A 25,050-nucleotide genomic window follows, 5' to 3' on the forward strand; every position below is an offset into this window, starting at 1 on the left:
GACATTTTTATACTTCGCACTTAACATCTTGAACGTTTTTGTTTTCCAATAAAAACATGACAACTCTGTTTTATAACACTTAAAGTTTGACGACGTGATTGCATCACACAAACTATTCAGTGTCAAAACACCAATCTCTCAATCTGGAGATCTGATTGGTCGGAGGAATGACATGTAGGCGGGACACCTGCCATTTCGCTCTCTGCTATTGGTCCGTATCACGTGTCAATCATCAGTCACAAGATGGCGCTGTCGCCAGTACTTGTTTCTCGTAAAAGGAGCTGCTGCTGCGCGGGTCACGTGACCTACTCTATATCAACACGCAGAGCGCCATTAAAGATTAAAAAAAAAAAGAGAGAGAGAGACACACACACACGGGAAATCAGAGGTGAGACACTTATTTATTTTTAAATTTTTTTGCGGTCTAGAGACGGAAAATTAAGCGGCGTGTTAACGCTGAAAGACTTTAGGAGGAAAACGTTTCAGTGAAATGCCTGTGTTTGGTTTTTTTAGGAAATAAAAAAGTGGACGGAGTTGTTAGCATGCTAGCTAGCTGTTAGCATGCTAACGGAAGAAATACACGGCCTCAGTGGCTGGAGTTCTGTTTAGCTTCGCGACATTATTAACTAATTAATTCGGTTGATCTACAAGAAATTGCTGTTTAAAGAATTTTTATATATATATATATTTTTTGTAATATTGTGTAGCTGATTCGTTAACTTGTTTGGGCTTTAAGTTAACTTGTGTGTTGTTTTATAGCTCGGTTGTACATTAGTTTCAGGCCCTAGCTCAGTTAATTCATGACAAATGAGCGAATTTACTTTCCAAACGGATTATTATTGTAATAAATCCTTATAAAACAAACTAGGAAAGTCGTATACAGTGCTGGGAAGTCGTGTCTGAAATCAGGCCTCTTTTGTAAACCATGTACAGGCCAAAAAGAGAGAGAGGGATTTTGTGAAGGACACTCACTACTTTCTCCACTAATGTATAAACATCTTAAAAAATAATGAGAGAATTAAATGATTAAAGACAGGAGATCTCAGCTGTGTTCATGTTCAATGCTAGTTTGAAGTGTTGAGTAGCTGGAGGTGTTTAAACACAAGTTGCACAACATAATGAACTTTGTTTTTCTGCTTTGCTCCTTTTTAACACGGAAGTGTGTGTGTGTGTGCGCTGTTACACACCCTGATGTGTCAGAATGATTGACTGACTGATTTCATGTCATGCTTTCAGGGGAAAGTAGCTCCTGCCTGCTCAAAAACATCACCTAGTGCTCGACGTCATACACTAATTTGCATATCAAATAACATTCATGATTATTTGCATATCAAAGCATATCTTACTGGAGAAGAAGGAATTTTTTTTCCTTTCAATCATAAACATGTCCACACTCAAGGCTCCTTGTTTGGTTGATAAATATAAACGTATGCTTCTACCGTATCTTCGATTGTGCTGAATTTTAAATTTTTTCTTCAAGCTCATGAATATTAACGCAGGATTTGCAGCTGTGCTGCTGTAGTAAAACTTAGTCAGCACTTCTGACCCATCAGATTCGAGTTTAAAATAGTACTATGGTGTAATAGAAAGACGTGTGCTTTGTTCCCAGCACCACAAACTAAGCATTTACTGTATATATTTTGCTATAATTTCTATCAAAAACTGAGAGGAAATGAAGCCGTGGTAGATGGGAGTTCGAAACTGCATGAAGTAAAATGGTTTTGAAAGAAGGAACTCCTGTTTATTACTGTAAATATCACCAAGAAGAGTTTTTAAAATGAAGATTAGGGATTTGGAACAGTGCTGGTTAGACAGTGGTTGGTTGATTTGGGCGTCAAGAACGATGGTGGTCGGTGACTTTTTTTGGAAAAGGCATGAAGTATATCGCTAGGCTCATTTAAAAAAAAAACTATGAAGTTGCTGAAGCGGTCTAGAAAGTGAGCAAATCTAATCATGTCTGGCTATACTGCACGTTTTGCATCCTTTCCTGCACCACACTTTTTTTTCTTAAAAATAATCAGGATTGCATTTAAACCATCGTAAACTTGAATCCTGTATCTGCGTTACTTTAAAGTTCTTGTAGTTAATAGTTTAGCAGAATAGTTTTAATGCTGGTTTTCTCCACATGAATGACGTGAAGGAGGATGCTAATCGTGTCTCGGTTTTGAACAAACCTTAACATATATCTTCAGTTAGCTCTGAGCGAATGTTTAATCTAACTGAGGACTTTCATGGACTGACTTGGAGGTCTAAACATAGCCTTGGAGAACTTTCCGGAAGCAACTGAGCCAAGCTCTGGATGTTGGAAGCGATTCAAGGTGGAGGGGTTTGTTTTCTCCCCCCAATCTATTCATCCAGGTGGGTATTGGAGAAAGGTCTCTGCTTTCTTACAGTGCAACGGTTTAATTAAAGTCAAAGTCAGCTGTGTTTTTGTTTGTTTTTTTGGAAGCTGCAAGTTGAAAACTCACAGTTCAGAAGTTTAACCTGCTGGAGCAGGAGTGTGTTATTTTGATACCGGAGTCTAGAGGGGTATTTATAGCGCAGCGGATAGTGGGGTAGTTGTGATTTAGCAGAGGGGGGAAATATCCTGTGCAGGTTTTAGGACCAGGATCCTAAGCATGCTTGGTCATCATAACAACAACTCCCCCCGTCTTCCTGTGATTTTTTTATATGGCCTAAAGAGTAATGCCACAGAAGGTCAGCGATTAAAATCGTGAAGGCAGCATGCTGTTCTCATCACTGTGGGAATCCTTCTGATAATGAGTCAGCAGTGCAAAATGACTGTAAACTGAAATTTAGCAAATTTTATCACATTAGAAAGCTTGCCATCTATTGGTTTCTGGGGTGGGGGGTCAAAGAGCTGCAGATGAAGCAAGGGCTCAATCCTCCTGGTAACATGATCAGCATTGCATTGTGGGTAATATAGGAAACGACACGTTAACAAAAATAAAAACGTCAAAGTTTGAGTAGAGAAATATTTTGACGTCGTTAATGATCATGTTAATTATAAAACTTAATGCGCGTCATTCAAGGTGGAGATGTCGGTCCACCAGGTTTTCATACCAGATGTTCAGATTATGGGTTTTGAGTTATACCTGCTGCATTAAACCTCCATATGCAGGAAATGCAAACCAAATCATATACGTGTGCGCAACCTAAAATGGTCTGTTTTCCAGGCACTAATTACGGATGATACAGAACCTTGTGAATCCGTCAGGAGACAATCTTGACTGTAGATTATTGGCGAGTTTCCCAGATTTGTTGAGCAACAGACCACAAAATGCTGCTCAGAAGGTTAAGACGACACGTGGTGAACTATTAGTGCTGCCGCCAAGAGAATGTTGCGTGAAAACTGCGTTCGCGTGATCGACGCGTTTTCACTACAAATCAAAAATGTCATTCGCCAATTTTTACGGCAGAAGGAAGATCTGTACTTGTCTCGGTCGTAGATGCTGTTAAAAGTGGTAAAGGTATCCTGTAGGGGGCGGTATTGAGGTGATTGTTCATTGATGGTTACTGGATCAGCCAATTAAAATGGTGCAAAATATTCTGTGCTTTTCTATGCATTCTGTACACAGCACATCTGGTATTTAAAAAAAAAAAATCATCCCATGGCACGACACACATTTTTCCCTTTTTGGTTAATGTGTTTGTGTGTGTTTGTCGCTCCCCCTTACAGTGTTCCTGAAGGATGGATTCGAAACCTCGCCGGCTGCCGTTCACGGTCTCCAGCTCCTCTTCTCTCTCTTCACCGTCGTCCTCCTCGGCTCTGAGTGCCGGCCGGCTCTACGGCAGAGGGAGCGTCCTGGGGAGGGACAGCTTCAGCAGAGGCGCTGTGGGAAAACTAGACTCGGATTACCAGGTACGTGCAGAAGAACGGGTTCTCCTGGGTTCCTGTAGGATAAAGCAGTGGGATGAAAGTGATAAACGCTAGCAGCTTTCAGGACTGAAGCCAAAATCTGATCAAGTGGAGAGATGTTTGTGTTGACATGCTGCTTACAGTTGCACAAACATCTCTGTATTGACTCGAAACATTAATTCAGCTGTGTGTGTGTAACTGTTTTTTCCAAATAAATGCAGTCATCACTTGCTATTAAATTTGTCCTAATTGGAGAGTTCAGAACCGGAAAGTATGATGGAGCGTTGTTGAATTATTCTGGCATGTGACTTTTTTTTTTTTGGGGTGCGTGTGTAATACCTTGCCTAAATTCCTCATTGGGAAGGCAGAGAAGCTTGGGTTTGGCCTGGAGCTCCTCTCGGTATAAGGTTACAGGTTGTTTTTAAACCCTGAGAGTGTGCCCAGGCTCACAAAAACAAGCCAACCCCATGACTTTTTTTCTCCAAGATGGCACTTGTCATGACGAGCTTCTCAACATGTTTGTTTGTTTGCTCAAACTGGAGTCAGCGATGAGGCTGAGTGTCTCTGTGAGGAGGATTAACACTCGTCAGACGAGATGTCGTCGTTTATACTTGTGATGCTGGATGTAAGCAGGATTAATTACAAGGTTTGGGAGCTGGAGATGGCTGTGTGACATTGGAACAAAAGAAAAACAGATACTGGTGATGTTAAAACATGGCGGGGTGTTTAGGAAAGTTCATTTCAGGACACGGCGCTCGTTCGCTTGCCACAGAGTCCAAGTGAACACCTGCTAGCTATTTTTGTCATTTGCATGAACTGTCTGAACTTGGTGTCCTTTGTGTGTTGCGTGTTCCTCTGGAACATGTGATCGTGATCAGAACGGGGACTGCACGGCTCACTTCCTTGCACTGTAAATCTGCTCAGAATTATTTGGACTGTAACTCAAATTATGGCTTGACATGTTTAAGGGATGAAACACACTGTGGGGTGTGCTGTTATAGGAAAATAACCAGTCATGTGATGGTGCGATGAAGCTGAGTTACTGTTACCTCCCTGAAGTAAAGCAGGTCCCGAAATGCTTTATTCCTCTTAAGTTTATTAATTTAAAAAAAAATTAAGGAACATCATGATGTACTTTTTATCCACTTATAGCTATATTTAACAATTATTCCATGAAATTGAGTCGTACATGAGCTGATGGCTGGCTGGCTGTAAGCCAAGTACGATGAGATTGAATGGAATAACTGTTTTATGCAAACCACGTTCATGGCATTTTGAGAAATGGGGCATTTTTACCTTTGTTTTTTGGAAATTCAATAAATTTTTTTTTTTTTTTTTTTTTTTTTAAATACAAAGCAATTTGCGTTTAGATAGACTTCTTAAAAACCTATTGATGGCTGCACAGATTGACTTCAGTGGGTTTTTTATATATTTTTTTTGGTAGAAAGTGCCGTTTTGCTGTTGTGTCGAGGAATAGAACAACTTTAGCCATTTAATTCTTTGGATATTTTAGTTCTGTAATTTTCAAACTACTTTGAGGTTTTGAACCAGTCTAAAATAAAAAAATTCAACAAATTTTAATGCTTAAAGATGAATGTAAACAAAACAATGAAATGACAGGAGCAATTTGTGAAAAAACAAGTTCTTTAAAAATGAGAGGTTCTTACCATCAAATACTTTCATTCCATTTTTTTTTTTTGGGGGGGGGGTTTCGAGTAGTTTTTATTTCGTCCTCGGTTGGTTCAGCAACACGCTCCGCCATTTTTGTTTTTCTCTACTCGTGGCATATGAGCTGATATCCTAGTAGTGGAGTAGCCAATCAGTGTGTGAATGTGGATAGAATAATTAATGTTGTAAAGGGTCATAATGCTTTCTACAGTAACACCTTGTATGGTAGACTTTTTATAAAAAAAAAAAAATTTGATTGTTCATCTGGTGACGTTTCCTGTACGGGGAGATTTATTTAACGTTTTATGGCAGGGGTCTCCAGTTGCAACAGTAAAGTGGGCCGGTGAGAATGACTGCAGTTATAACATCAATGAGAACAGGAGCTAGCTTCCTGTTTAATGTTCCACAGCATTAAACAGATAATTAAAAAAAAAAGGTGACCTTTAATTTGTAGTTGTTGAAAAATTGCTGTTGTATAAGAGGAATAAAACACTTGAGGACCTGCTTTTCAATTTCAAAGTGTTAATGGTGATGCTGCTTCATTTCTCAACCCTAACATTGATGGTTTTATTCCTGACCTGGTGCACGTGAGCAGCCCTTTCGGACGCAAATTTGTGTTCTTGTGGTGGAATTTTTGTCCAGTTTGTCATGAAGCGGAGTAGAACTTTGTATGCGGTAGATAAGGCCATCCTTAAAAAAAAAAAATCCGTTTCCTGTCCACCAGGTGAGCAAAAAAATTTTCAGTCGGGAGGGAGGGATTTTTTTTATTGTTTTATTTTTTATATATGGATGGATAAGAAATTGCAATGCTGTTTTGCTTTTTCTTTCAGTACTTTTTTTATTACAAAAGCAGACACGTTTAATAAAATATGACTGTTTAAGCAACTGAAACTTGTACAAAAACTTTAAGTTAGCATTTTAAATGCTGACTGCAACATTTGCAAAACTTTTTTACAAAAGGTACTTAAAATGTCCGACACACGGACTTTTTGTAGTTCTAAATCGACCGTTAGGCCTAGTTTGGATGAAATTACACTATTAAACAAATCATTCAGTGATCATTTTTTCTGAATCTTTACTATTTTGTTGTTCGCTAGAATACCATTTTGCGATTTCACAATTAAGCAAATGTTTGAAAACTCCGGATCTCCTTCCTTCATGGTGGCTGCCATTTTTTTTTTTTTTGTGCCGCATGGCGCATGCACAGAGCTGATTCAATTCTATATTCTGCGCGGAATGCAGGGCTTTCCACAAGTGCCGGCTGCCAGCCAGACAGCCGACTACACAATTAAGTCCAGCCGGCTACTTTAATGACTATTATTTTTGTAGCCCACAGGCTCTAAATATTAATTTTCGATTTTAATAAAATAAAATGTTTATCTAACGGACTGACAATAATGTCAAACTGAACTGCACTCGTTTAAGTTGTGATTCGCGCTGTTTGTACTGATAATAACCACAAATTCCCCGCCGACTTCGTTGATCAAGGGAGAGTAACTCATCCGCGGCCCCGACATGCGGTGTGTGTGTGAGCACTCGGCGGAGGCAGTAGTGTGTCGGAGGGAACAGAAGCAGAGATGACGCTTATTTTGTCTCCAGTAAACCAGTCTTCTCTCATTCAATTACGTGCCGGCATCAAAAGACACCGTTGGTTGTAAATGAACCCAAACTGAGTGGTTGGAGTGTATTTTCATACACAAATGGAGAAATGTTCGCTGAGTGTGTAATTGTGTAGCCCCACTGCAGACCGTTGTCGTTGTTAATTCATAGCATGCTCAGCTGCGTGAATGTGTCATGCACCGAAAATAAGAGATTTACAAGCCAGGAACGCCTCATGATGCAATACGCAAGAAAAGAAAGATTTACTGCCATTTTACTTTGTATTTGAGTAAAGTGAATAAATAAATGGTCTGTGGAAAATGCATTTAATCCTGGGAACTGCGTGCACAGGAGTTTTTGTGTTTACTCCCCCCGGCTGGCTACTTATTTGTCATGGCTGGCTAGTATGAGCCTTAGTGAAAAGCTCTGGTAATGCGTAAATGTCAAGTTCGATTTTAGATTTACGAACCCGAAAAAAATGTCGAAAAACTGGCGTTTAAAAAAAAAAAAAAAGTTTTTCAACCGCACAAACAGCACTCACCCGGCCGGTGGACCGGAAACGGAACATTTTTTAATAATGGCCTAATGGTGAAGATTGAGTATTTTAAACCCAGTCGTGTTTTGATGATGCTGTACCGGTCTTGCTGTGTTTCAGAGCACCCGTACTCCAGGATCCAGCAGGGATTATAGCGCATCAGAGAGCTGCCACTCCAGATGGAAGATGTCCATGTCTCCGTCTTCCTCTTGGTCCTCCTCGTCTTCCTCTTCGTCAACGCGGTGTGAACGCCCGTGGGCGGAGTCATCTCATGGAGGACGAAGCAAACCTGTAAACGCAAGACCTAGTTTGTTTATTCAGTAGTTTCTTAGAACTTTAATCCTTTTGCGTGCAAATCTGTAAACATGCCTTACTGCCTTGGGATGGAGAGAGAATTTTTTATTTATTTATTTCTCCATGTGCTTAGGTCGAGTCGGAGAGAGGATTAAGTTCATACTCCAGCCTCCTCAGTTCAGCTCAAGACGATGAATCCAAAAGAGCCAAGCTGTCCTATAAGAGCAGATCAGTGTACAGCAGAACCCCGTCTACAGCCAGCAACACCTACTCAAACATATCAGGTACTGTGACTACTCGGACACTGGCCAATGTTTATAATCGGTTTAACTAAATTCTAATATTTTTCTATAATGGCTCACTTCTCGAAAGGAACAAAACACAGTATGGGGGGTGTGCAGGTATAGGAACATAATCAACATCCTGGGGGTGTGATTTAGCCAGAGGTGAAGCAGAGTTACTCTCTTGCCACAGAGAAGTTGATGATTTTTTTTTTTTGAGTATAAATACGTAGGTGATTTTTATAGACTGCTGGACTGACTGGTTGAGAAATTCAGACTATTTCTCGATAATCACCTCAAGCGACTCGGCAAAACGGCGGCCGATCACTTCGTCACTGTAAGTGAGGAAGAATTGCACATTATGAAAGAAAATGCTGTTCCTAAAAGCACTAAAGATGCTCGGAAGTTTGGCCTAAAACTATTCAAAGGTAAGGTGGAATGGTGTGGTTTGTTTATTTATTTATTTTTTATAAATCGATTTCAAAACAAAATATTTTGTGTGACTTGGTGTAGATCAGTGACAAGTCTGTACCGCGCCGTTATTACATTTGCATACTGCTTTTGAACCAATTTTTTATTTTATTTTTTTTTTAAATCGCCTGTGTTTTTATACTTGAACGATTATCCAGCTCAGGCTCAGTGAAGATCAGTGAATAACGACCTCGACTTCATCTGTTATTATTCACTGAGATTCATTTCGCCTTCGGAGAATAATTGTTAAATAACATGTTCTGAAGTGTGTGGGGTGTTTCTTTCCCCCTCCTTTTTATACCACAGCAATTTGGAAACATTTAAGTCAAGTGACCTTTATTGTCAAATATGCTATACATGCTCGACATACAGCACAGATGAAATATCAGTCCTCTCTGACCCACGGTGCAAACTGGCAATGCAATAAATAAAAATAGAATAATTGAAAAAACAAACAGTATAAACACTCTAGATAGGAACTAGACAGACTAAACACTCAAACAATAAACAGAATAAATAAACAGTATAAACACTAGATAAGAACAGGACAGACTAAACACTCAGACAATATAAACAGAATAAAACACTCTAGATATGAACTAGACAACACTCAGACAATATAAACAGTATAAAGTATAAACACTAGATAAGACAGACTAAACACTCAGACAATATAAACATACTAGATATTAACTAGACTAAACACTAATTAATATATATATATATATATATATAATAATATACACACACACACAGCCAAGGGCACTTGAGGTATAGCAGGTAAACATGAAATAAGCAGTATGAACAAACTAGCAGCTGTTAAGGTGAGGTAGTGCGGAATAGTGCAAATGAGCGAGGTAAAGTGAGATGTGCGGTCCCTGAGTTCAGTGTGTTAATGAACGAATATATAAATAAATAAAAATTGTGTGTGTTGGGGGGGGAAACTGTGAGGATGACATGTCAGATGCTGAAGGGGGGCAGGGGGGTGTGCGAGCAGAATCTGTGGCAGAGGGGGGAGGAGGGGCAGAACAGGGAGGGAGTTGAGCCTTCTGACCGCCTGGTGAAAGAAACTGTTCTTGAGCCTGCTGGTTTTGGCCCGGAGACTCTGCAGTCTCATCCCCGACGGCAGCAGGCTGAAGAGGCTGTGAGATGGGTGGGTGGGGTCACCTGCAATCCTGATGGCTTTGCAGGTGAGGCGGGAGTTATAGATATCCATAAGAGAAGGGAGAGAGACACCAATGATCCTCTCAGCTGCTCTCATGATGCGCTGCAGAGTCTTGCAGCAGGACACGGTGCAGGCGCCGTACCACACGGTGATGCAGCTGGTCAGGATGTTCTCGATGGTGCCTCTGTAGAATGTGTGCATGATGGGGGCCGGGGCTCTTGCTCTCCTCAGTTTGCGGAGGAAGTACAGACGCTGTTGGGCGTTTTAAATTTACAATTTAAAAAAGCGTCACTTGTGGAATGTGTGCGTGTTTATGTATATTAAAATAAAAATGCTTCCTGTTATTACTTGTAGATAAACGGTTCAAAATGCAAACTCCTTTTCCATGTTGGAAATCCTAGTTACAACTTTACCCCGACTGTGATATGGATCTGATACTGGCAGAGATGCCAATGTGGATGATTTGGGTGTAGCAGCTACAGATTTGAAGCACAATTGCGGTGCTATGTGTAATTGTCGACCTGAATATAATACATTTTTCAACCGGTTTTGCCCGTGTATCGATCGAATCAGCATGTTTTCGGCATTCTGACTCTTTTACGTGTCCTCGTTTACACTGACTTGGATAATTCCGGGAACTTCTGTATCCTTATGTTAGCTGCGCTGTGATTGGCCGAGAGGTGACTGGATTCATGCTCTCGGCCAATCACAGCACGTGTTAAATGCAGTGCTCAGAAATGCGCAGTAGTGATGTGTAGTCGTCTTCCTGGAAGCAAAACGTCTTTGTCGGTCATGTTCCAGAACTGAAACTTTCGATTTCTCTCACAAACTAGTGTCAGGTGTGAAGTGAAGACAGAAGTACACTGGAGAAAGCAAAGTCAGCTACGTGCAACAAATTATCTCGGTCACTTCAGCATGCTGAGTTTAATTAAATGTTGTATGGATGGGCATCTTTCAGTATTGACTTGATTCAGTTACAGTGCTGAGCGTAAATGAGTACACGCCCTTTGAAACGTAACATTTTAAACAATATCTCAATGAACAAACAATTTACAAAATGTTGACAAGTTTAATATAACCTCTGTTTAACTTATAACGGGAAAGTAAGGTTAATAATATAACTTGGATTACACATTTTTTTTTCAGTTTTACTCAAATTAGGGTGGTGCAAAAATGAGTACACCCCACAACAAAAACTCCTACATCTAGTACTTTGTATGGCCTCCATGATTTTTAACGACAGCACCAAGTCTTCTAGGCATGGAATGAACAAGTTGGTGACGTTTTGCAACATCAATCTTTTTTCATTCTTCAACAATGACCTCTTTTAGTGACTGGATGCTGGATGGAGAGCGATGCTCAACTTGTCTCTTCAGAATTCCCCAAAGAAAATTTCTTTCCATCACAAAGGTGAAGGCTACAAGATCAGCAAAGCTTTACTTATCAGTCAGAATACTGTAGCAAAAGTGGTACAAAATTTTAAGAAAGATGGAACTGCAACCGTCTCACAGAGACGTCCAGGTCGTCCACGGAAGTTAACACCTCGACAGGAGCGTCTTCTGATGGGAAGGGTTGAAGAAAATCGGCGTGCGAGTTCACTGCAGTTATCTAAAGAAGTAGAAAGCCAAACTGGGGTGACTATTTCCCGTGACACAATACAGCGTACACGGCAGAGGAATGGCATGCATGGATGCCGTCCACGAAAGAAGCCTCTCCTAAAGCCCAGGCACAAAAAAGCCCGCTTAGAGTTTGCCAGGGCCCATGCTGACAAAGATGAAGACTACTTTTTTGATTTTCATCAAAAAGTAGCTCAAAATGGCTTGGATCGCATCTCTGCGCTTCCCTGAAATTTGGTTTCTGGGTCCCGCTGACCTCCGGCCTAATGGGAAGCCTCGGTCTGCTTGGAGGCGCTCCTCTTTTTCATTTGTCCGTGTTGGCATCTCTGTATTGGAGACTCCTTCCATAAATGTTTTGTTTATTTATTTAAATTTGTGTGGAGCATCTGCCACACAAGTAGCTCTGCATGTTACTATAAAAACAATCATGGGTAACTAATTGATGACCTACTGGCCAATCGGATTTGAGGATGTATTGAGGCTGTGGTATCAAGGAGAATAAATTTTACCCATAAATCAAGTATTAATGCGTTCTGAAATTGACAAAATTCATTGCTTGTCCTGTAAGCTTAACGTACATCTAATCTGTATCTTTTTTTTTGACATGCAGGTGAATAACAAACTGCCCTTGTATTTAGATCCTCTGTGGAAAGAAAGCTTCAGCCCTCTGTCCTGGTCCTCTTCATCCTCGTCGTCTTCAGATGATCTGTGGGCTCGCAGAGATGTGGAGAAGAGGACGGACTCGGGCCTGTCTGGTCTGGGAGAGGCCAGTTACAGGCCCACACCACTGACCTCCTCACCGTGTGTGTATAGCTTTAAGTTGAGAGATGCACTGATGCCGTCAAGTTTAAACGTGGTCTGTCTTAGAGCAGCGTTTAACTCGATTAATTTTTCTAAATGCATTTTACTTTTAGTCATCAGTGTGGGGTAAAATCTATATTACTGTGGATGGGTAATTTTTGTAAGCTATAATTTCAGCCAAGTTTAATTCCCATCATGCCTTGTTTCAGATCACCCGGAACGTGTGACCTCGACCTATGCTCAGGGAGCTCGACCTAAAGAGAGCCTGTACTCTTCGTCCCGCAGGGAGAACAGCACCTCATCCAGCCGCCGTCTTTCCTCCGACTATGTCCCGTCCTCGCGAAGGCTGGTATCCGACTACCAGCCCAGCCCCCGCCTCTCCCGTGATTCAACTCGAAACTCCACCCCCCTCTCTGACTCCTTCTCCCATTCCTCCTGGAGCTTATCCAATTTCACACCTCTATCCAGCTCGAGCTCGCCTCCATCTAGCCCTGCTCCTGTGCCAAACCCCACCTCTGAGGGCGGAGACTCAGATGGCAGAAGCACGACACGCCGACTGTTATCCCGCCTCTTTTCGAGACGCTCCAGCCAGGAGTCGAGCTCTGCCTTGAGATCTTTTGACTCCGGGACTGAGGAGGCGCCCCCGTGCGAGCCCCAAGTTGCAGCCAGAGAGAGGGAGAACTCTGAGACGGAGCTGAGGAGCTCCTGGCTCAGCTGGAACCGCTGCAACCCGCTATTCTCCCGCCGCAGGAGAGAGGGACGGGACGAGAGTGCTCGAATGGACTCCCACTCGTCCGTACACATCCCTCTCGCTAGCCCTGATGGTGCGAGGAAAACGTCCAGTCAGGAAGAAGCAGCAGAGGAGGATGAAGAGGAGGAGGAAGAGGATGACGAAGTGTCAGAAGGAGCGACGGCTGCTCCTCCAACCAGAGCCTCGGGACTCTCCTCTCTATTGCACGAAGCTGCACATGTTCCTGGGCGGAGCCCTGGGGTTTCCCGGGTGATGACTGGGCCTCTGTTCCGCCTGCCCCAGCATGTGATTATAGGATTGGATGGACTGAATCGGGCCGAGGCGCAAGGGAAAGACAAACCCGCCCCCTCTCGAGATCCGGAGAGACTTCGCAAGATTCAGGAGAGGTCAGAACATGGCTTCCAAAGAAGAGGCATTTGTTTGTTATCGCTTCCTTATTTATTATAACTTTGGCTGTATTTGTCCCTTTTTCTCGGTAGCCTCCTGCTGGAGGACTCTGATGAGGACGAAGGGGATCTTTGCAGGATCTGTCAGATGGGAGAGACCTCGAGCTTGAACCCGCTCATCGAGCCGTGCAGGTGTACAGGCAGCCTGCAGTACGTTCACCAGGACTGCATCAAGAAGTGGCTCCGCTCCAAAATCAGCTCCGGTGAGAACTTCACCTGTCCCCTTTACTCAACCTTCATGCCACTTTTTTTTTTTTTTGGTAAACTTGTTTACCAGGTTAATATGCATCCATTTAAAAGGTGGGTTGGGGGGGTTTAATCAGGAGAGTTTGGGGGAGGAGGAGAAGTCATTTTCCTGTAATGATTTGGGCAAATAAAAAATTGCTCTGAAAATAAAACACGAATATGACCGAAGTTCTCAAGTGTCTGCGGTCTCCTCTTTTCTATGTGTTGATGGTAATGAGGATTTCTCTTTTATGTCAAAATGCATCTCAACTCCGTTCATTTGCGTCCGAATCGCCATCCTGGGATTAGTGGTTGCGTCTCATGCACTACGTTCAGACTGCAACCTGAAACGACCCATATCTGATTTGTTATGAAATCCGATTTTTTTTTGTTAGGCCGTTCACATTACCAATTATATGAGACTTGTATGCGATCTCCAATATGAACGGAAAACGACCCAAAAGTGTCCCTCATGCGCAAATTGACACGTAATAAGCACATCTACGTAATGCGTAAACAAAAAAAAAGCGCACTCTTCAAGTTTGCAAGTAAAGCATGGAGATGAGGCGAGACCTGGCGATGTGGTTTTTGTGGCGGCGGCGGAACTCACACAATAATCTGATTAATGTGGGCAGCAGACTAATGAGACCGAAGGTGTCAAATTACTGGAAATTTCCAGAACAATCTTATCTTGTAATACAGGATGGTTTAAGTTATAAATCAGTTATAGAAACTGTTTTATTTAATCAGGCTAACAGATCAACATCCAGGTCCCTACCAAATCCACCATTAGCTTGATCAATTCTATAAAAGTCTATTTAAATTCTGAAAACTGTACAAATGTTGTTGTTTTCCACCAAAGAGGCGGGATTAGCCAACGCAGAATAGTGACGTTTGTCTCTTGTTGATGACGTGTAGGTCGCATGAATGTGACCTGTCCGGTCAGACTGCAGTCGCATGTGAAAATAACGGATATGCATCGGATTTAGGACCACATATCCAAGCGGCCTGGGTCGCATGTGAAAAAAATCGGATCTGTCGTGTTCCGATTTTCAATAAATCGGATACAGGTCGCATATGGGCAAAAAATTCGGATATGGGTCGTTTCAGGGTGCAGTCTGAACGTGGTCATGCTGTCCTGCGTATGTGTCCTTTGCTTTTGTTCTGGTATGCCGTCCGTGCTCAGAGTTTACGCTCTTCTGTCGTCGTCCCCCCCCAAACATGCTTATTAATTCTGATCCAAGTGTGTGTCCTCCCTCTCCCTTTTCCTGGTTCTATCTAGTTATTTATTTTGCCTTTACTGTGTCACAATCCTGTTATTTCTGATTTATGTCATGGGCTTTGGAACGTAACCTTGAGCTTGAGAAAGGGACGAAATATAAATAAAACTCCTTCCTCCTTTTTTCTGTACCTGTTCTGTTTGTCTTTTCTCTGGGCCTTCTTTCCAACCTTCTCAATAACCTTCCTTGTGGCCCCCCCCCCCCCCCCCCCCCGTTCTTTTTTGTTCATTCTTTCTCTTCCTTCCTTTGCTGCTTTCTTTGCTACTGTGTTCTTCACTCATAGCCTGCTTTTCTTTCTCTGTATCTTTGGACCTTGTTTCTGTCACCAAGCTCACCAGCCATAGCGTGATGAGCTATTGCCATCACATGGTGTCCGTTATGTCTGTCCACAATTCAAAATATTGCTTCTCACGGAGTTTTTGATGGATTGAGTCTGATTGGAAGGTCTAATCAAACAAAACAGTCTGCACAAATGTTACTTCCTGGGCTCCCCCCTCCCTTCCCCTCATTAACAAGTTGCTAATTGGATTGGTTAATGAACTTTCAGAAAAGGTGCAACTCCTCCCTGAGTTTAATGGATTTTGATTCGGATTGTTTTGTTTGGAAGACCAAATTGTTCTCCTGAAGAGCAGCTTGACTCATTATAAACAAGTCTGGTTTCTCATAATACGGCTGTGAACGACTGCTTCGCTGACGCTCTGGTTTTCTATCTGCCTGTCGTCTTTTTGTCTGCCATCTTTTTTCCCTCTTTGTTTTTCCTCCTTCTCAGTTAGATGTGCTGCTGTGATCAGGTCATTTTATTTAACTCTCATGGCTCTGCAGGCTCGACCCTGGAAGCCATCACTACCTGTGAGCTGTGCAAGGAGAAGCTGCACCTGAACATTGAGAACTTTGACATTAATGAGCTCTACAGGTCTCATGAGCGGGTAAGAGGAGCACAGTTTCACTGGACTGTCATCACATCTGTATACACTGACATCTCAATAAGAATCTCAATTTTGCTGTGTGTGTTGTAGTCGGAGTATGAGTTCATCACCTGTGGCCTTTACCTGGTGGTGCTGCTGCACCTGTGTGAGCAGAGGTTCTCCGACGTGCTGGGCGAGGTCAACGAAGCTGGGGTGAGAACCTTTTCCTGCTCCTAGAGACGCTGCTTCTCCGTCTCAGCACTTGGTGCACCTCCTGTTTACTGTACATTTAACAGCTTTTGAAATGTATGTTTGTTTTTTCCGAATCAAAGTCACGTTCTCCTCCTCTCTCGCTCAGTTTTTCAACTTGGCGAGAACTCTTGACGAACACATGGACAATCTTGAAAGTACGTTTTTGAACAATTTTCCTTTCCTTATTATTTTGATTCTTCAACATATATTTCAGACATTGGTACTATCAGACTTGCTCAGATTAAAAAAAAATAAACCTGATTAGACTGGGGGTAAGTACTGCTTCACCACACGGACAATACAACATGGATGGGACCAGTCAAAAGTTTGTACACCCCTACTGTAATCATTCATAGGTTTTTCTGGACTTTGTATTTTCTACATTTTAGAACAAAACTGAAGAAACACTGGAATTATGTGGAAAACTGTGTTTATAAAAAAAGAAAATGCTTGAGATTTAGATCCTTCCAAGTGTCCAATGATTAGCTTGACGCGTTGAACACTATTAGCATGCTTTTCAATTAACAGGTGTGGCTTGTCAAGAGATAATTAATGGAATTTAGTTAATAATAATAATAGCCCTATTCTATCCACAACTGTAGTAATCCATATTGCATCAAGAACCACTTGACTAAGTAAAGAGAAATGACATCATTACTTTAAAACATTAAGTGGCTCTTTATTAATAAAGAAAAGCCATTGAATTAGGAGGCGTGTCCAAACGTTTGACTGGCACAGTACGTTTTGCTTTTCATAAATGAGGAATAAGCACTTTATTTTTCCAACAACAGCACAAACCAATCAACAATTGGGTGGTAACAGGGTGTGGTTGGGGGTGTTTTTTTTTTTTTTGGGGGGGGGGTCAACGATTATACAACCCCGATTCCAAAGAAGTTGGAACAAAGTACAAATTGTAAATAAAAACGGAATGCAATGATGTGGAAGTTTCAAAATTCCATATTTTATTCAGAATAGAACATAGATGACATATCAAATGTTTAAACTGAGAAAATGTATCATTTAAAGAGAAAAATTAGGTGATTTTTAAAGTGCTGATGACATGTTTTTGACATCTTTGGCGATGTTTTATAACATAAAAAGTAATTCCCGATGATCCATATATTAATTCACGAAGGCGCCTATTTTACAAGTTATGATAAACGCGGCTATTTGGGCAAATTTGACGGGGCTGCAGCACCCAGGAGACGAAAGAGGAGGAGGAGCTATATGACGTCAGCGAAAGAACCTTCCTCCTCACTTACCAGTTTGTTGTTGATGCGACAGGTGTTCAGTTTGTCATTATTAGTATTTTATTATGCCTTCGCGTTGTGTTGCCGGCTTTTGCTCCAAAACCTACAAGGATGGGGTAAGTTTATTCAAGTTTCCCAGAGATCCCGAGCTGCATGCGAAGTGGGTGAAGCAAGTCAGGCGCACTCGTGACAAGTGGGAGCCCTCACCAACATCCGTCCTGTGCTCTGCACACTTCGATTTGGATTGTTTTGACACCCTTCCCAGCTTAAAGGAATCTCTTGGGTGTTCAGTTCAGCACAAACGTGTGTTACTACCATCAGCAGTGCCTACACAGTGTTGCCAGATTGGGAGGTTTCGTGCCCAGTTGGGCGGTTTCAAGTGCATTTTTGTGGGTTTTGAACATATTTTGGGCTGGAAAATGTCAGCAGTATCTGTTGCCAGATACTGCTGAAGTTTTCCAGCCCAAAATATGTTCAAAGCCCACAAAAATGCACTTGAAACCGCCCAACTGGGTGGGATTCCCCCCAATCTGGCAACACTGCCAGTATTCCGGAGGGGGTCTACTAGTAGCTATGCTGGATCCAAAGACAGTCCTCCTGTCAGAACATGTGTTGTGAAACGACTTAAGATAAAGATACGTAGAGCTATAGATTCTACATGATAATCATAAATGTAATCATAAAGTCGGCGTGATATCAGTCATGTATTTGCTTGTGAAAGCTTGCGGCTTTCATGTAACTGCCGCCTAGCAACGAGAGGCAAAGGGTAAAGAGGGTAGGCTATCATAGATTCTATTCGGAAGAGATCAACACAATTCTAGACTCCCAGAAGAGGAAGAGCTAGCACTAGAGAGTTCACCGGTGTTTTCATGCGCCATTTCCATTGAGTAGAACCAGAGTAGAACAGCCAGTGAACCGCAGCGTGTTCTCCCGCTGACGTCACAACATGGCTGCGAGCCACGGACCCAGTTTTCTTGCGCTGTGCAATTAAAAGTTGGATATTTGCGTAACAACAGCTTCTTTTCACGTAATTATAACAGAAATCTAACATGTTTGCCATGTTGTATAGTTTATTTAAGAAATTGCATAGAGTCATGTTCATGTCATCAGCCCTTGAAATTTCATGACAACACCACATCTCAAAGTTGGGACAAGGCCATGTTTCCCACTGTGAGACATCCCCTTTTCTCTTTACAACAGTCTGTAAACGTCTGGGGACTGAGGAGACAAGTTGCTCAAGTTTAGGGATAGGAATGTTAACCCATTCTTGTCTAATGTAGGATTCTAGTTGCTCAACTGTCTTAGGTCTTTTTTTGTCGTATCTTCCGTTTTCTGATGCGCCAAATGTTTTCTATGGGTGAAAGATCTGGACTGCAGGCTGGCCAGTTCAGTACCCGGACCCTTCTTCTACGCAGCCATGATGCTGTAATTGATGCAGTATGTGGTTTGGCATTGTCATGTTGGAAAATGCAAGGTCTTCCCTGAAAGAGACGTCGTCTGGATGGGAGCATATGTTGCTCTGGAACCTGGATATACCTTTCAGCATTGATAGTGTCTTTCCAGATGTGTAAGCTGCCCATGCCACACGCACTAATGCAACCCCATACCATCAGAGATGCAGGCTTCTGAACTGAGCGCTGATAACAACTCGGGTCGTCCTTCTCCTCTTTAGTCCGAATGACACGGCGTCCCTGATTTCCATAAAGAACTTCACATTTTGATTCGTCTGACCACAGAACAGTTTTCCACTTTGCCACAGTCCATTTTAAATGAGCCTTGGCCCAGAGAAGACGTCTGCGCTTCTGGATCGTGTTTAGATACGGCTTCTTCTTTGAACTATAGAGTTTTAGCTGGCAACGGCGGATGGCACGGTGAATTGTGTTCACAGATAATGTTCTCTGGAAATATTCCTGAGCCCATTTTGTGATTTCCAATACAGAAGCGTGCCTGTATGTGATGCAGTGCCGTCTAAGGGCCCGAAGATCACGGGCACCCAGTATGGTTTTCCGGCCTTGACCCTTACGCACAGAGATTCTTCCAGATTCTCTGAATCTTTTGATGATATTATGCACTGTAGATGATATGTTCAAACTCTTTGCAATTTTACACTGTCGAACTCCTTTCTGATATTGCTCCACTATTTGTCGGCGCAGAATTAGGGGGATTGGTGATCCTCTTCCCATCTTTACTTCTGAGAGCCGCTGCCACTCCAAGATGCTCTTTTTATACCCAGTCATGTTAATGACCTATTGCCAATTGACCTAATGAGTTGCAATTTGGTCCTCCAGCTGTTCCTTTTTTTGTACCTTTAACTTTTCCAGCCTCTTATTGCCCCTGTCCCAACTTTTTTGAGATGTGTTGCTGTCATGAAATTTCAAAATGTCTCACTTTCGACCTTTGATATGTTGTCTATGTTCTATTGTGAATACAATATCAGTTTGAGATTTTGTAAGTTATTGCATTCCGTTTTTATTTACAATTTGTACTTTGTCCCAACTTTTTTGGAATCGGGGTTGTTTATTCCTTAACACCTTCCACTATATCCTGCTTTATAATTAATGTCAACAGTTATAGTAGCTGTGAACATTAATAAGGCAAAAACTTAACCACTTGTATTGGTGAGGAACCACAAAACAGACTCTAGAGACTCCTTCCATAAATGTATAATAGATGACGTCTCTTTCAGAAAACTTGCTAATCAGTGATTGGAGAAGGGTTTTTATTTAAGATATATAAATAAGTGGCACGACTCCCTGTGAATGAGTTGTTGGTATAGAAATAACATAGAACAAGAACGCTATAAACCTGTGATTTGCAGCTGACCAATTAGATTTGAGAATTCAACAAAGCTGTGGTATAACTCGCTATAACACAAGTGTGTTTGGGCATGCATGTGAGCCTATGCACATGCTACATGGATACTAGACTTTTTTTTTTTTTTTAAAACACAATTCACTGCATGCTTTTGTTTTATGCTGTAATATTTGAAAAGGTTAATAATGAATGAAATGTGAATTGAATCGCATTGTTCCCTTACAGACTCCTATCCTGAATTTGATGAAGTCGATGCACAGAACAGGCCATCCATCGAATTCGGTGATCTAGAGGAGGAGGATGACGACTATGACGAAGAGGAGGAGGAGGAGTTTTAATCGTGACCAGGAGAACGGATTGGTGTCCTGTTGACTGGGTGTGGCACGATTTGAATCAGTTCAGTGACGGCACCATAAAAATACTGTCCCCAGCCCTAAAGAAGGGCTTTCACAATATGCAGATACACCCGTCTCAGGGGTGTGTGTCTCGTCTCGCCTCTCCTCCCCTTATGATTTTGTGTGTGGGTTTTTTTTTTGATTGAGAATTTTCAGTTTATAGGTTTTGCGTCTGAAGTTTGCCGAGCACATTATAAAGCTTTAAGTGGGAAGCAAAGGACATTATGGTGTGGTGGTGTGTGCTGCACTCACGCAGACTGGGCCGAGGGCGGCACGAAGGAGGCTGTGGCTGATTATTAGCAAGGCAAATCTAAACCTGTGTAGGTGTTGCATAAGGTGATTTTTAATTTAATATCAAAGCTGGCCGGGGGGAGATTGCCTTTTAATTTTTTTTTTTTTTTTTTTTTTTTTTGTTTCATGACCTGGATTTGCTTTGACGTGTGTTCTGATTGAAGAGTTGAAATGGCACGGTCGGCAGTTCTGTTGTCTGTCTAAATGTTGCTTTCTAAAAAAAAATAATAAAAATAAAAAATTTATCCTGATTAAATAATTCTCAATTATGACAATAAAAGTTTTTAAAGTCACCCATCCACATTGTGCTGCTTGCTTTTTTTTTTTTCCTAATGAGTCTGTGATAACAGTGTTCATGTACTGGGATGAGAATTTGATCTCTACCGGAGAGTCCAGACACAATTGGTTACTTTTCTGAATTGTTTTAAAGCAAATAAATGCGGTTTTTAGCTTTAGTAAGAACATGCACTGTATAGCGCAAGTATGTGGACACCTGAAAGAATATCACATCAATAACTGCCTGTTTGACATCTCGTTCCTCTTTTCTGTTCGAATACCCTCCACTCCCCTTCTGTTGAGAAGACTTTCTACTAGAAGTTGGGGTGTGATTTGTGCTCGTTCAGTCATGAGGAAGTCTGGGGTGCAATCGGTGTTCCAGTTCATCCCAAAGGTGTTCAGTCAGGGCTTTGTGCAGGACACATAGGTTTTTCTACTCCAACTTTGTCAGACCATGACTTCATGGAGCTCTGAGCTTTGTGCACAGCAGCATTGTCGTGCTGGAACAGGTTTGGGGCTCTTAGAACCAATGAAGTTCATGTTGTGTTCTTCAGTATAGTGTAGTTCAAGCTGGAGCATGGTTGATTGTTACCAGTTTTGAGAGTTGAGCAAATTGTACTGGGGGGGCAAAACTGTCGGTCTTTAGGCTTGCGAATATTAAATCCTAATGTGCTTTTATTTACAAAAAAAAGATTGAACTGAACACCCTGAAGTAGAGTTAATCAAAATGGGAGCTGTAATTAAGTTCATATAACTTTATTACCAAAATGTATTTTATCATGTTCTAGTTACTATTCTGTTCTACTGCTCACCTGAATTAGATTAATCCGGTCCTCAATAACAGAAATATATAGAGCTGTCCACAATTATTGGCACCCCTTCTAAAGCTTAGGAAGAAGGGTTTTTTTTGGGGGGGGGATCTACCTTTTGAAATAGTGTCACCTTAACTGAAAGTTATTCAGAGAAAAAACAATCCCTTCTCAAGAAATGATTAACTCTCCTGAATGTGCCACAATTATTAGCACCCCTGCATTTAATACTTCATGCAATTTTTTATTTTTTTTTTGGTAGAGAGCCAGCAGAGGGGGTGGAGAACCTGGAACCTACCAGTGGAGGTGGGTTGCAGGGGGTTCCCAGGGCAGTCCCTTTGGAGAGCACTAGGACAGCTTGGGGTTAGGGGTGTAACCCGTAAGAACTTGGTGAACAGCGTCTCAAAGCAGGCGGATCAGGCATCCAGGTGGCTGTGGCTAAAAAGAAGTGACCGGTGGCTAAGCCAGGCTGGCAGAGAAGAGGGGGGACAGAGTTGCATGGCAGGTTCCTGAATGACAGAGGGAGCAGTTCCAAGATGCTGGTTCTGCTGTCAAGCCCCACTGAGGTGTCGTGGGCTTGTTGACGAAACACCAGTGAGGTGGGGTGCCCACTTGAAAATCCTGTGAAATCTACAGGTCTTCATCGTGCAGCTCTGTTTTTAGTTGAAGACGTCTGAGGGGAGCGACTTCTATGCTAGCCACCCCACAGAAGGAGCAGGCCTTAATGCCTGCCAGGTGCGGTGGCTGCGGTATATCCTACCGTGTAAAGACATGATAGCAGGTACTGTATAAATTGAAACCTCAAACCTGATTTGTTCTGTTGGTGGAAATTTCAGGAATATAAGCTCCATCATAAAAATAAACCTGTAAGTATATATATTATACTGGGGGGGCAGCCACATACTTGAAATGAGTAGTTTTTCCGTTAAAGGTTTTATGTTAAAGCCAAACTGCTTAATGGAAACCCACCTAGCTATTGAGGAATCTCTGAAAAACACAAAGTAGATGTTTGATCGAGGTCCATCACTAGCTGCAAAATGATGCGTTTTGCAAAATGTTCACACCTTCACTCACTTTCAGTACTCGTTTTGTTGTGGATCCAGCGGCAATGCTGGGTGTGTGGGGTGGGAGAACACCCTGGATGGGAGGCCTTCTGTCCCAGGGCACCATGCATCCCCTCATTCACACACGTACACTACCGTTCAAAAGTTTGGGGTCACTTTGAAATGTCCTTATTTTTGAAAGAAAAGCACTGTTCTTTTCAATGAAGATCACTTTAAACTAATCAGAAATCCACTCTATACATTGCTAATGTGCTAAATGACTATTCTAGCTGCAAATGTCTGGTTTTTGGTGCAATATCTCCATAGGTGTATAGAGGCCCATTTCCAGCAACTACTGTATCACTCCAGTGTTCTAATGGTACAATGTGTTTGCTCATTGCCTCAGAAGGCTAATGGATGATTAGAAAACCCTTGTACAATCATGTTAGCACAGCTGAAAACAGTTGAGCTCTTTAGAGAAGCTATAAAACTGACCTTCCTTTGAGCAGATTGAGTTTCTGGAGCATCACATTTGTGGGGTCGATTAAATGCTCAAAATGGCCAGGAAAATGTCTCGACTATATTTTCTATTCATTTTACAACTTATGGTGGTACAACCCCGATTCCAAAAAAGTTGGGACAAATTATAAATAAAAACGGAATGCAATGATGTGGAAGTTTCAAAATTCCATATTTTATTCAGAACAGAACATAGATGACATATCAAATGTTTAAACTGAGAAAATGTATCATTTAAAGAGAAAAATTAGGTGATTTTAAATTTCATGACAACAACACATCTCAAAAAAGTTGGGACAAGGCCATGTTTCCCACTGTGAGACATCCCCTTTTCTCTTTACAACAGTCTGTAAACGTCTGGGGACTGAGGAGACAAGTTGCTCAAGTTTAGGGATAGGAATGTTAACCCATTCTTGTCTAATGTAGGATTCTAGTTGCTCAACTGTCTTAGGTCTTTTTTGTCGTATGATGCGCCAAATGCTTTCTATGGGTGAAAGATCTGGACTGCAGGCTGGTCAGTTCAGTACCCGGACCCTTCTTCTACGCAGCCATGATGCTGTAATTGATGCAGTATGTGGTTTGGCATTGTCATGTTGGAAAATGCAAGGTCTTCCCTGAAAGAGACGTCGTCTGGATGGGAGCATATGTTGCTCTAGAACCTGGATATACCTTTCAGCATTGATGGTGTCTTTCCAGATGTGTAAGCTGCCCATGCCACACGCACTAATGTAACCCCATACCATCAGAGATGCAGGCTTCTGAACTGAGCGCTGATAATAACTTGGGTCATCCTTCTCCTCTTTACTCCGAATGACACGGCGTCCCTGATTTCCATAAAGAACTTCAAATTTTGGTTCGTCTGACCGCAGAACAGTTTTTCACTTTGCCACAGTCCATTTTAAATGAGCCTTGGCCCAGAGAAGACATCTGCGCTTCTGGATCATGTTTAGATACGGCTTCTTCTTTGAACTATAGAGTTTTAGCTGGCAACGGCGGATGGCACGGTGAATTGTGTTCGCAGATAATGTTCTCTGGAAATATTCCTGAGCCCATTTTGTGATTTCCAATACAGAAGCGTGCCTGTATGTGATGCAGTGCCGTCTAAGGGCCCGAAGATCACGGGCACCCAGTATGGTTTTCCGGCCTTGACCCTTACGCACAGAGATTCTTCCAGATTCTCTGAATCTTTTGATGATATTATGCACTGTAGATGATGATATGTTCAAACTCTTTGCAATTTTACACTGTCGGACTCCTTTCTGATATTGCTCCACTATTTGTCGGCGCAGAATTAGGGGGATTGGTGATCCTCTTCCCATCTTTACTTCTGAGAGCCGCTGTCACTCCAAGATGCTCTTTTTATACCCAGTCATGTTAATGACCTATTGCCAATTGACCTAATGAGTTGCAATTTGGTCCTCCAGCTGTTCCTTTTTTGTACCTTTAACTTTTCCAGCCTCTTATTGCCCCTGTCCCAACTTTTTTGAGATGTGTTGCTGTCATGA

At 42.0% G+C, this 25,050-nt stretch overlaps 1 protein-coding gene across 4 annotated transcripts; it reads left to right on the forward strand.

Annotated features, from left to right (window-relative positions):
* The first annotated feature begins 283 nt into the window (after positions 1-283).
* On the forward strand, positions 284-21,195 carry marchf7 (membrane-associated ring finger (C3HC4) 7). 4 transcript variants are annotated; one of them, XM_060918692.1, is made up of 12 exons: positions 303-388; positions 2,248-2,358; positions 3,680-3,862; positions 7,782-7,958; positions 8,089-8,239; positions 12,127-12,291; positions 12,499-13,426; positions 13,520-13,689; positions 15,814-15,917; positions 16,008-16,109; positions 16,255-16,303; positions 20,438-21,195. In XM_060918692.1, the coding sequence occupies exons 3-12, from the start codon at positions 3,692-3,694 to the stop codon at positions 20,548-20,550; spliced, it is 2,130 nt and encodes a 709-aa protein (XP_060774675.1). In that variant the 5' UTR covers positions 303-388; positions 2,248-2,358; positions 3,680-3,691; the 3' UTR covers positions 20,551-21,195. The 4 variants fall into 4 exon arrangements, with proteins under 4 accessions (XP_060774674.1, XP_060774677.1, XP_060774675.1 ...); XM_060918691.1 differs by lacking the exon at positions 2,248-2,358 and having other exon boundaries at positions 284-388; XM_060918694.1 differs by lacking the exon at positions 2,248-2,358 and having other exon boundaries at positions 284-388; positions 7,782-7,952.
* Positions 21,196-25,050: the final 3,855 nt, after the last annotated feature.

Source organism: Neoarius graeffei, chromosome 4 (genome assembly GCF_027579695.1).
Source record: "Neoarius graeffei isolate fNeoGra1 chromosome 4, fNeoGra1.pri, whole genome shotgun sequence".
In the NCBI taxonomy this organism is placed as follows: Eukaryota; Metazoa; Chordata; class Actinopteri; order Siluriformes; family Ariidae; genus Neoarius; species Neoarius graeffei.